At 34.0% G+C, this 13207-nt stretch overlaps 1 protein-coding gene across 8 annotated transcripts in view; it reads right to left on the reverse strand.

Annotated features, from left to right (window-relative positions):
* Window positions 1-13207, reverse strand: part of LOC141399130 (gem-associated protein 4b-like) — a 53277-nt gene that overhangs the window by 7716 nt on the left and 32354 nt on the right. For 3 of the 8 annotated variants that reach the window (XM_073977280.1, XM_073977278.1, XM_073977279.1), the window contains exons 2-3: window positions 10405-10662; window positions 8323-10341 (exon numbers count right to left, since the gene is read on the reverse strand). In XM_073977280.1, coding sequence (XP_073833381.1) covers window positions 8323-10341; window positions 10405-10546 — 2161 coding nt within the window. In that variant the 5' untranslated portion in view covers window positions 10547-10662. Of the gene's footprint in view, window positions 1-8322; window positions 10342-10404; window positions 10714-13207 lie in introns of all 8 variants that reach the window. The other 5 variants (XM_073977281.1, XM_073977282.1, XM_073977275.1 and 2 more) reach the window with 3 other exon arrangements.

The following is a 13207-nucleotide window of genomic DNA, read 5'->3' on the forward strand; positions in this document are numbered from 1 at the left end:
GGGTACATGTAGACTTTGCAGGACCAATTTTCGGTTGCATGTGGCTCATTTGTGTGGATTCATTTTCACAGTTTCCATATGTATCTTCAATGCAAAATATTACAACGGAAGATACAATTTCAGCTCTTTCTGCTATCTTCGCCATAGAAGGTATACCAAATACTTTGGTTAGTGACAACGGTCCACAACTATGTTCTCAAAAATTCGAACAATTTTGCAATTCTATTGGAATTTGTCACATAACTACAACACCATTTCACCCCGCTTCTAACGGTTTAGCTGAACGATTCGTCAGAACTTTTAAAACGTCAGTCCAGAAAAATATAGACGACAACATACCAGTTAAAGATGCTGTACTGAAATTCATATCAACATATCGTTTCATGCCAAACTCAGATGGTAAATCTCCAGCCGAATTATTACGCAATAGACCTGTTAGAACTATTTGGACACAATTATTCGATTCATTAAAACAAAATTTTAAAAAATCAACCCACCATAATAAATTTCAAATTAATGATCCAGTATACGTCAGAAATTACGGTAAGGGGAAGAAATGGATAGCAGGCATAATTCAAGCAAAAGTAGGCAACGTAATCTTCATCGTAAAAACCGAGAAAGGTAACTTTAGGCGACATATAAATCAAATGAAACATCGCAACATACCAATTATCAATCCTGACTACAACATCGCAAACGACGAAAATTCTCAATCAAGACAATCATCATTACCGGCTAAGACACAACAAACACCTGACAAGACAACATCATCTGCAGCGACTTTAAATCCAGAAGAAACTCGACAAGAATGCTTAATACGCAGAACTGCAAGAAACCGCAGAGAAGTTTCAAGATACCAGCCAGAAGATTTTCGGAAACATTAATTTTCAAAATTACTTATATTGATTAATTTTTATATTAATTAAAAAAAAAAAAACAATGTCATGTATTTTTATATAAACAATGTCATATATATTTATATACCACATCACGCTTAACTTTCATGAATTGAATTTTAATAACTTAAACATTCTTACAATTAATTTCATTATAGCATTTAAAATAAAGGGAGGAGTAGTGTAGTATATCTAAATAAAATATCAATCCTAATTTCATTCATTTAAAATTGCAACGTTTAACATTACCCTATCCTTTACAACTCTTATTCACTACCCTAAAATACAACCTTGTAAATATTAGACTTAAGAACTTTTGCAATAAACTTCAGTTTCGTTACAACCTTTAATGCGTGCGTTTCACTCAGCCTTCTTAGTGATCACATACTTAACACCCTTGATATGGTTTTTGTGTAGTTGATAAAACAAAACATTTTAGCCCTTTTATTTTCCAGTTTGAACCTGGCATTAGCTTTTTTATAAATGATCAAATTGCTTTGGTCTGGATGTTTTCTGAATTTCCTATAAGTAAATATTTTATCTCTACGCAAAGAGGACAGGTTCTGATTCCACCACGGAACACTTCGTCTTTTGTGTGAGGTTTTTTGTGGAATTGCATGGTTACAGCTTTTTCTTATTGCCTTGGTTATTATAGCATTAATTTTATTTGGGTTGGTCTGAAAACATTTATTACTTAGCTCCTCGTCAACAATATTTTGAAAAAGGGACCAATTGGCCTTTTTAAAATTGAATTTGTGGATGTGTTTTGTGGGAGATACACTAGGACCCAATGTTATGTTGGTAACAATTGGGAAGTGATCACTACCGTGTAAATCATCTAACGTATGACTCTGCGTAAGTGGCAGAATAGATGGTGAGCAACAAGTAATGTCGATATTTGTAAATGAGTTAAATGTGGAAAAGTGAGTTGGTTTGCCATCATTTAGTACACAAAGATTGTGCATATTAAGAGCGCGTTCTAGTTCTAATCCTCTTTGATTGTTTTTGTTTGATCCCCATAAAGTATTCTAGGAATTGACGTCTCCCAAAAGTACAACTGGAGTTTGTGTGTTTTGAAATAAATCCAGAACATCATTTGTTGAAAATGTTTCATTGGGGTGTATGTAGATGGAGATAATAGTAAGTTTAATATTTAGAGTAATTTCAATAACAATGTTCGAAAGTTTTGATGTGTTATGTATAACTTTATGTGGAATGTGCTTTTTTATGAATACTGCCAATCCACCTTTTGCGCTGGTGTTGGCAGGATCATTATATGAGTAAGATTCATAGGCGTTTGGTGGTATTGGTTGGGATTGAAACGGTATGTGTGTTTCTTGCAGTGCAATTAGGTGTGGTGATTCGTCTTTTATTAATAGTTGAAGATCTGCGTAATTATTTATTAGTCCCTTAATATTCCATTGAATGATCTTAAATCTGTCCATGGAGATATTAAAAGATAAATAAATAATAAATAAATTTAAAAAAATGCTCTGTTCCAGGGCCTGCAAGAGTCCACCATTTTTGAAATTTGTCTAAAATAATCAAAAATTGTGGACCCCTGCAGGCCCCGGAACAGAGCAATTGATTATATTTATTCTTTCATGCTAACATCTTCATCTATTTCAGTTCTTCTCTTCGAAATTGTTGCTGGGATATGTTTTTGAGTTTTTTTATTTCTTTCAATAGAGGATTCTCTGGAGTTATTTTGTTTATTTTTATTTTCTTTTGTGGTTGTGGATGCTGCTGTCAAATTTGCAATCTTGGTGTTAAATTTGTCAATCAGCTGTTCTTTGTTGATGGTTTGAATTGTTTTTTGTTTAAATTGTTCTTTTTCTTTTGTAGGTGTGCTTTGTGTTTTAGTACTTTCAGTAGTTTTTTTATTTGTTGTTGAGCATGTTGGTATTTGGGGTAGAGAGATTTCATTTCTTCGTACACTCTCAGTTAAATTTGTTGTGTTCAGGGATGCCAGATAAGTTTGGTCGAAAATCGGCACTTTTCGGGTGCCAAAATCGGCACTTTTCGGGTGCCGAAATCGGCAAAATCGGCAAAAATTTTTCAAAATCGGCAAAAAATCGGCAAATTAAAAAACATTTATTTCAGTTCCAATTATCGCTTTATTTAATAAGCATAAGTTTAAAAAATAACATTTTAAGTACAACAAAACAATTAACAATTCATAAAACAAGGCAACAATTCAAAATATGTATGAATATAAATGGTTTTACCATATACATATCGACACCTCCAAATAATAGTATGCTAAGTCTAAAAAGTGAGTTTTGCAGGAGAAGCTCTCAAAGTTTGGAAATTTCTTTGACCTTCAGTACTATGCTAAGTAAATATTTGTTTATAACTTCTGTTCGGATTGTCCGATTATTACCAAAATTTGACAGAATTTAAGTTAAAGGAGGCGTCGATATGAAGTATATATTTATAAGTACATGAGATCAATATATTTTCAATTCAGTCAAGCTAAACAAAACTAATACAAATATTATCTTAAAAGGTTAACTAATAAGGTGAAATGTTGGTTTACAATAAAATTCAATTTCATTCATAAATGCTCTGTTCCAGAACCTGCAAGAAGCTACTACTTTTTACTACGATAACATTTTTTCCTTTATGTTATCGAAAAAAATAGTAAAAAATAGTAGACTCTTGCAGTAGTGGAACAGACCAAAATATTTGAATTAAAGTTTCGTAACAAATCATTTTTAATGACAACATCATAACAGTTGGACTTATTTAATTTTAAGTAGTCTTTTATTTTAAGTAGTGTTTAAGAGAATTCCTTCCATCGACTCCCTAGCTAATCGATTTCGACACTTGTTTTTATTTAAATTCACTTGGCTAAAAACTCTTTCCACATTTGCTGAAGAATGTGGCAAGACTAAAATATGTTTAATAAATTTTGACAAAATAGGAAATATTGGTTCAGAATTTGCACATATTAATTCACACACTGTTTTCCAAAATTCTAGCAACTCTACGTTTTTATCTCTAAACAAATTTCTGTAATTTAAACGTGAAAGTTCGCGTGATTCTTGCTTTTCGTTCGCATTCGTATTCCTTTATAATGTCAAAATGAATCTTCTGTGCCATTTATTATAAAACTTTGATTTATTGAAGATACTCGTAGGCACTTAAATTTATTTTCAAAATTAAACCGCTTCAAAATCTGATCACAAAGTTCAATTTAAAAGTTTGTGCAGTTTTTAATTATTTCCACTAACCCACTTCTCGACAATTTCGTTTTTTTTAACAATTTCCTTGATGAATATACTGAAGTACACGTTTTGGTAATCAAGAAAAATTTTATTATTATTATTAACCCATTTCGTACTTGGTGTTCGATTTTTCGAACAGTAAAATCACCTTTTTTCAAAAAAATATTTATGGATGAAAAAGTTTAAATTTTAAACAAGTTTTGGTATATGTATAAAGTCTAATCTGTCAGCAAATAAAAAAAAAAATTGTTCCCTTGAAAACCCCACCTCCCCCTCGATGTTAAGGGTAGGTTTTTAAAACCTATATTTTTGGATCTTTTTTAAATTAATTTTAAAAAATTATAAAAAAATGAAATTAAAAAAGTAATCATGGGGAATTATTGCCAATATATGTAGCCGTTTCACAAAATATAGAAAACTTGATTTACATGCGCAAGCGCGAATTTACAGATGTGCAAATTTGACTGTTCGAAATTTCGAACGCTGGTACTTAACGTACATATCGATGGGTATATCAAAACGTCGAAATTTAGTGACAAATTGCGGGGAAAAGTTATTATAGCACCATATAAGACTAAATACTAAATTTCAGCCATTTCTAATGGATAGTGCGGCTAAAAGCCTGAAATACCCTAAAATCGTTAGGTACAATTCAACGGAGGCTATACAAAACGTGGACCTATGCTGACAAATTTCTGGAGAAAAGTTAAGTAACCTCAAAAAAGACTAAATATGTATAAATTTACAGTCATTTCTGTAGGATAATGCAGCTAAATTCTTGAGGTCTCTCGAAAATCGGGCGGTACCGTTCTATGGGGGGCAATCCAAAACGTGGACCAGTGCTGACACATTTCGGGGAAAAGTTTTGTAGGTCCAAAGTAGTCTCAATACCAATCTTCAACCATATTTTCATACAAAAATTGTGAAATAAATCAATAAAACGGCAAATAAATCAATTTTATTTTACTTCTAAATATATAGCTTAAGTACCAGTGTTCGAAATTTCGAACACCACTTTCCGGGAAAACGAAAAATCGGAAAATTTTTTTGAGTTGATTTTTGACATCATTGGGTCCTAATTACCCTAAAAAGTGCTTTGTTTTTAAAAAAATAAATAAAAAATTTTCCTCGGTACGATATGGGTTAATCAAACTACTCTTGACGATATAGTTGTCTTTGTTATTGTACCAAATTAGTGCTAGCAGCCACAATTTTCATACAAAACGTAAATTTTATGTGAACAAGTTGCCTTAACTAAAAATCGGCATTTTAGGGGTAAAAATCGGCAAATCGGCATTTCTATTTTTTTGGACTAAAAATCGGCAAAATGCCGATAAATCGGCAAATCTGGCATCACTGGTTGTGTTTGAAATTGTTGTATTTTCTTGGTTGATGTCGTTTTCATCTCGGTTAACGGACCTTTCAGAGTTCTTCTTGTTGGATGGTATGTTTAGTCCAATGTCGTGCTTTGATATTGTTAAAGTTACGAAGTTTTTCGGCAATTCACACACACACGACCCGAACGCAACGAAAGAGCACACAAATGTTTTGATTTGTTTTTGTTTTGCAGCATGCGTGCATACAACGTTACTAACACACTGTCAAAAGTTGCAAATATTGAGAATTTTGTGTGCCCTCTTCTTGGTCGGCTGTGGTTTAGTCTTTTTCTTCTGCTCTCTATTGCTTCTTCTAATGTTTCCTTTGGTAGTTCAAATGAATCAGTAGTTGGTGTGTTTTTTAGTGCCTCTTTAAAAGAGCACTTATTTCTGATTTTTGTTTTGAGAATTTCCTTTCTTTGCTTTATTGCGGGACAATTTTTGTTGTTTGAACGATGTTCGTGATTGCAGTTAACGCATTGAAGTTTAACGCAAGGGGAAGGGTCATGTATTAAAGAAGCACAGACTTCGCATGTAGCATTGTTTTGGCAGTGTTTTTTTGTGTGACCGAGCTTAAAACAGTTTTTGCATTGAATGGGATTCGGAATATATTCCTTAACGATGCAACTGATCATGCCGATTTCAATGGTCTTGGGTAGTTCATACGAATTAAAGCTCAGAACATGCATTGGTGTATTCGAGACTTTACCATCCTTGTACGAAGTGATTTTTTGGCAGGCAACAACACCTTGGTTTTTCAATCCATTAGTAATATCTTCTTCAGTGAGATTAGTGAGCAAGTCAGAATAAACAAATCCTTTAACTGTGTTTAACGAAGGGTGAAGGAAACACTCAATGGCACAAACCCCTGGGAGATTTGTAGCCTTGAGGAATCTGTGAGCTTGCACTTCATTTTTTGTTAAGAAAAGAAAGTTACCGTCTCGTGTGAAGATAGTTTTTAAGGGTTTTTCACTTGAGATTCCTTGAATGGCTTTGGTTACTAGAAAGATATTGTAGCTTTTTAAAGGAGTTTCGGGTATTTTACTTTTCATCACAACGTATTTTGGGCATGGTTGATTTCTTTTGGTTTGAAATAGTTGAGGATAATCTAGTGTATTTCCTAGATTATAGGTTGTGTTTTGTTTTTGTTTTTTTCGTTTCGGTGATGTGATATTCCCATCATCTTGGCTGAGAATATCGTAATAATTTCCTCCCGAGGAGGAAGCCATGGTGAAAAAACTTAAATGTCACTTAAAGTCTTTTTTGTTGGCACGGATAATGAGAGAAAAAAAAATATATATATAAAAGTAAGGAGTCGCGGTGTTTGTGTTTAATAAATTATGCGAGCCGAACTTGATTTGAAAATATTAACTTGAGAGAGAAAGTAAACTGTTCACAACGAGTGTTGACTGTTAACTCTAATTTATTTTAATTTATCCCCGAGTGCAGATAATTTGTTTTAATTAATCCACGAGTGTGGATAATATATTCTATTTTATCCAAGAATGTGGATAATTTATTCTAATTTATCCATGAGTGTGCATAATTTTTCCGAATTATTTATCCACGAACGTGTATAATTTATTCTAATTTATCCACCAATTTATCCAAGAGTGAGGATAATTAATTTAAAAGAATTTAATTTATTCACGTGCATGGATTATTTATTTTAATTTATCCACGAGTGAGGATTTTTTTCTAATTTATCCACGAGTGTCGATAATTAGTTCTATTTATCCACGAGTGTTAATTATAATTTATCCACGAGTGTGGATAATTTTTTTCTTATTTATCCACGAGTCTGGATAATTTATTTTAATTTATCCACTAGTGTGGATAATTTTTTTTAATTTATCCACTAGTGTGGTTTTTTCTAATTTATCCAAGAGTATGGATAATTTATTTTAATTAATCCACTAGTGTGGATATTTTTTTAATTTATCCACGAGTCTTGATAATTTATTTTAAAATATCCACGAGTGTGGATGATTTATACAAATTTATCCACGAGAATAGATTTTATCTAATTTATCCACGAGAGTGGATTTTATCTAATTTATCCACGAGTGTGGATTTTTTCTAATTTATCCACAAGTGTGAATTTTTTTCTAATTTCTAATTTGTCCACGAGTGTGATTAATTTATTCTAATTTATTCACGAGTGTAGATATTTTTTTCTTATTTATCCACGACTCCGGATAATTAATTTTAATTTATCCACGAGTGAGGATATTTTTTCCTTTTTTCCACGAGTCCGGATAATTAATTTAAATTTATCCACGAGTGTGGTTAATTTATTCTAATTCATTCACGAGTGTGAAATTTTTTTTATTTATCCACGAATGTGGGTATATTTTTTCTAATTTATCCACGAATGTGTATAATTTTTTCTAGTTTATCTTATCCACGAGTGTGGATAATTTTTTCTTATTTTTCCACGAGTGTGGATAATTTATTCTAATTTATCCACGAGAGTGGATTTTATCTAATTTATTCACGAGTGTGGATTTTCTACTAATCCACTAATTTATCTACTAGTGTGGATATTTTTTTTTCAATTTATCCACAAGCACGGATATTTTATAATTTATTCTAATTTATACACTTTTTCTATTTTATCCACGGGTGTGGATAATTTATTTTATTTATCCACGAGTTTGGATAATTTATTTTCATTTATCCATAAATGCGAATAATTCCAAATAAAATTGGGTAAATAAATTATCCTAAAAAAATATCCAAAAATGAAAAAAAAAAATATATTTATCCAAAACTAAAGTAATTTATCCGTTCGTGGATAATTGACTAAAATCTTCTTACCTTTCTCCGTTGCATTTGGTAGAAATTTCTTCGATGTCTTCTGTATAAATTGTATACACTCTCGAACGATCTCGTCGCGAACATCGGTATAGGTTATCAAATCCCATCTTGCTTTGTCCATGATTTGTGCAGCCATAAGTAAAACCGGAGCAGTTATTTCACCAAAATTCAACGGTTTGCTCGACTGAGACTCTCCATAGCTATTTATCAGATTCAAGCACTTCACCAATGGCAGCAGATAGGTAAATTGTTGATTATCCAAAAATTGATTAACTTGTTTGTGAATAATCTGTTTAAGGAATTCCGTTTTATTATCAGGATAATAAAGACTAAAGTAAATTTCACACAGTAGGGCTGGAAAATACCGCTGTTCCAGGCAAGACAAATCATTAAAGGCCGCCATTAGTTGGGGTCTAAAGTAATTATTCGATAAGGGGCGACAGCGCTTTACGGCCTTACAATAATTGCTAATATGTTGAAGACTGTGACAGGCACATTCAAAGAAATTTTGCCACACCAGCTGAGGTTGTTCAAATGTCAGCAGTAAAAATTGTTGCATATCAAATTCACTGGTCTCGGCATCACATTTATTAAAGAATTCTGTACTACGATGAGTGATGTCTGATCGAGCAAATAATGTTGGTTCATAGCCAAATAGTTTGCATTGATAGTTAAGGACATCAAGAATGAAATCTACACTGAAATTTTCCATTGCCAAAAGTATCAATTCGTAGTATTCTTCATAATCCTCGGGGTCAATATCCATATTTTCTACATTTGGTTTGGTATCAATATCCGAGTCATTTAAATCCTCATTGTGATTGCGTATTATTTCCAGTTTAATAAAATCCATTATTTGTTTGCAATGTTCAACGTTCATTAGTTTGATATTTTGTTTTATGGCCAGCAGACATTCATCATTGCCCAGGGCCACAACAGTGCGATTAATAAGTTCATTAAACCAGGCTCGTCGTACGCGATACTCCAGGCTTTGATCATCCAAGGCATTTAAAATGTCACCAATACGTGACTCTCGTATAGTTTCTTCCAATGTTCGAGGACGTATTTCAATCACCTTCAACTGCTGTTGGACATCATGGCCGAAGACTTTGTTCTGCACCATCCTCTCCCCAACACGATATGCCATTTCGCCCACAACTTCTTGTAGGGTTTGTTTTTCGTTCAAATCAATCTCCACCCAATATATGAAAATATCAATTTTCACCAACAACACATTATTTTGTAGAGCATTCAATAAGGCTGTTATGATTTTCATTTGTTGCTCTTTCAACTCCGAACCCTCCGACGAAGACGCATTGCCATTTAGCTTCTTACATGGCTGAGAACAAATATCATATTCTGGCCAATTTTCTGGAGGATTTGCTACATCTGAATTTTCATAGACATCAAAAGCATACAGGACCATTTCCAGCAGATGCTTTAATGCAAATCCAGAATATTTATACATTTTCTTCTTACTAAAATTTGCGAACTTTTCAGCATCAGGTGTGTAAAACAATCTCAGCAAATTCATGGCATAATCATAAAGCTTATTATAGATGATTTTCTTATCCACATTATCCATTACACGCAGTTCGGATCGAGTTATAGTAATGAATATGGCCTTAAGGAGCTGTTCAACTTTGGCAAGAACCTCAAAGGCATCATCAATATATTTGAGAGAATCTGTGGCTGGTTCAAAGTATTGAAATGAAAACCAGCAGGGAGAATATGAAAGCATTTCATTGAAATATTGATCCAAATTTAATTCCCACACCAAGGTGACCAACATAAATTTCGGCAGTAGAGGACATATTTCCAAAACATGGACTATGTTTTGGTCACTACGCAAATCAAATTTGTATGTCGCATCCGTATTGAACATTAAAAACATTAGGATTTTACGTAAAATATGTGATTTATCTGGCAAGGGTTTTTTACTTTCCTTATCCACCAATCCAGCCTCTGCCAAATAGTCCTGCAAGCGACGCACCAATTCATTTATGAAAGCCTCATTTCCTTTAAAAAAGAAATTAGATAGTAAAATGTAATTCCATCAAATGTCTGCCACCAATCACTCACCTCCTCGAAAGTAGACCTTATTGAAGGGCTTGACATGTTTGTTGCAGTGCTCCAACACTGATTTAATACCATTAAATTCTTCACAATATTCCATGACGGTTTCGGTTCTTAATCTTTCCAAAGTCTTAAATAAATCACGCATTTGTTAGATTTTATAAAATGTACACAACTACGCTTTGTTTGGAGCGTAAATATTGTTGAAAATGTATGTTGGAAGGACTCTGCAAAATGTTTTCTGTTTTTGGCACATGTAAACAACTTCCTTCCCGGCATAGCAGGGTTGCCAAGTGTAGTAGTACTTTTTGCAAACTTGAAATGTTAAGTGGTATGGTAATATAACAAATTCTTGATCAATCATTCAGAGATGGATGTTTCGAAGTGTCTTTTGATGTTCATTTCTCAATAAGAATACAAAGGAATCCTCATGGCGGAATAAGCTGTTATAGTACATTAACATTTACCAGATCAAGTAGATTTCAACTGTCAATTCCTTTGCGTATACGTCAAATAAAATCTCATCTGAAATCCATTGAATTTCTGCCATGAATATCCCTTTGTCGATGGTGAGATTAGTAAGGTTTCTTGAAACCAATTTCGTTAAAGTTTCTTATTAAGTTTCGTTAGTGTCCACACACGTCAACGTGAAATTTAAGACTTTTGCGTATCCTCTTTATTTTACCATTCGCGTTTGTTGTGTTTCTCATACCAATAAAAACAAAACAAACATAAATAAACTAAAAAACAACACAAAATAATTAACATAATTAAATTAATTTTAATAGTGAAATTTTAACTATTTCATTAATTAAATGTTTTATTAAATCCTTTTATGCTTGTTTTGTTGTTAACGTTTGCTTGAGAAAATAAAAATGAAATAAAATGGAAGAAAAATCTTGCAACGAATAACAAGAAGAGGCAACACAACAAACACAGAAAACCATGTACATGGGTTTCACTACTTCATACCCCTCGCCTATATACTTGACGTCGCCATGTTGAAATCGTGCTAGTCTGACCATCGACTTTGTATTCTTTATTGAGAAATCTATATCTAAAGATACTTCAAAACATCTATCTCTGAATGATTGGTCAAGTCGGAAACCAAGCTCAACAGCAACGGCAGCTTTCAGCGTTGTGTTGGAAGGATCGCACCAGAAGTGGAGGTGGGGATTAGCTTTCCTCTGTTCAATACAGATCTATCTCGCCTGAGCCCTGTTCTAATGACCCATACATTGAATACATGGGGGTAGCAGTCAGGTGTGGAACTGCCGAAGTAGAGTTGCTGAACGTATACACCCCGCTGATAAATAGACCCAACATTACCGCTGTTGGAGAGCTATAATCGTCTGGTCTTGGGGGACTTTAATGCTTATCATGAGTTATAAAATTCGCTCCTCGGAAACAACCAGAGGGGTATAGTGCTGGCAGAGCAGATTTATAGCTCTACGTTTTGTACGGTCAATGAGAACGCCCCTTCCAGAATTAGTGGACAGATACAACTATCGTGTTAACTGACAAATGACGTCAGCTGGCAACCCGTCGTTTTTCTTGGATCATACCATATCCTCATAATTGTCTCCATCAGCAGACCGCCCGATTTCATTACCTCTGCATGCCACACTTTCATCAATCATGGGAAAGCTAATTGTCCTAGTTTTAAAAAGTTCACTAATCACCGCTTCGGAAATCTGTCCAACCCTTCTAATAGTACGTTTATATATAACCGGATTTAACAAACCCACTGGGTTTCAAATGTCAATTCCTTTGCGTATACGTCAAATAAATCCTCATTATTAAGGTTAAACCTGCAAAGTCTATAATATAAACATGGCCTTATATTCGGTTAACAGAAAAGACGTTCCGAGACATCCTCACTGCCGCATCCGCTCTCCGCTCACGCTAGCGCGTGATGAGCTTCGTTGTGCCAACCTTAGTGACCTCAGAGTCAATGAGCTGACACTGGAAGTTAACAGATTTGTCGGCGAGCAAACGGAACAAGTGATTAAATCATCTGAAGAGTTGCAAGCAAGGCCTGTAGAAGGTCGGCCATTCACCCGGCGTTTACCAATGACAGTACTGGCCAGACAATAGCAAAAATACAAACCTTTTTCGCCGTTTTGTGACGCGTTGCGCGTTGAAAACAACAACCACATGAAAAATGTGTAAGTGATGCCAAGTTTGTTCTTGAAGTTTTCATGTGGTTGTTGTAACGGTTAACGCGCCGTTTGTGCAGCGGCCTTCACTCTCAAACCCTGGAAATAACGAAATAGGACCGCAATCACGTTTGGCGACGTTACGCTACGAAGAGGAGCGCATGTTATTTTAATCGATGGATGCATGATGTTGTGAATGTCATCAGGAACGCTAAATCATCCAAAGCGTTGGGCCCTGATAGGAACGTACGTTGAGCGACACGTTGCGCGTTGAAAACAACAGCCACATGGAAAATGTGTAAGTGATGCCAAGTTTGTTCTTGAAGTTTTCATGTGGTTGTTGTAACGCGACGCTCTACGGAACCTAATGTACATCGAAAGTAGAAATATATTAAATGACATATGGAATTTGACACTAACGTTACAGGCCAGTTCAGTCAGCTGGGCATTTTTGTTACCTTATATTGCTTTACCATGATAAAATAAAATTCATTGCAAAGGAAAATTATTTGTTTTACGATTGAAAACATTGAAGTAAGTTTCGGTCGCAGATTTAGTGTTTTAGATGTGATTTGGGACTCAACGTATTTGAGTAATACGGACGCTCAGAGAGCGTTGTTTTGGTAGGTTGGTAAAATATTTGTGTACGT

Source organism: Musca autumnalis, unplaced genomic scaffold, assembly GCF_047663935.1.
Source record: "Musca autumnalis isolate F117 unplaced genomic scaffold, ASM4766393v1 scaffold_3, whole genome shotgun sequence".
Lineage (NCBI taxonomy): Eukaryota > Metazoa > Arthropoda > Insecta > Diptera > Muscidae > Musca > Musca autumnalis.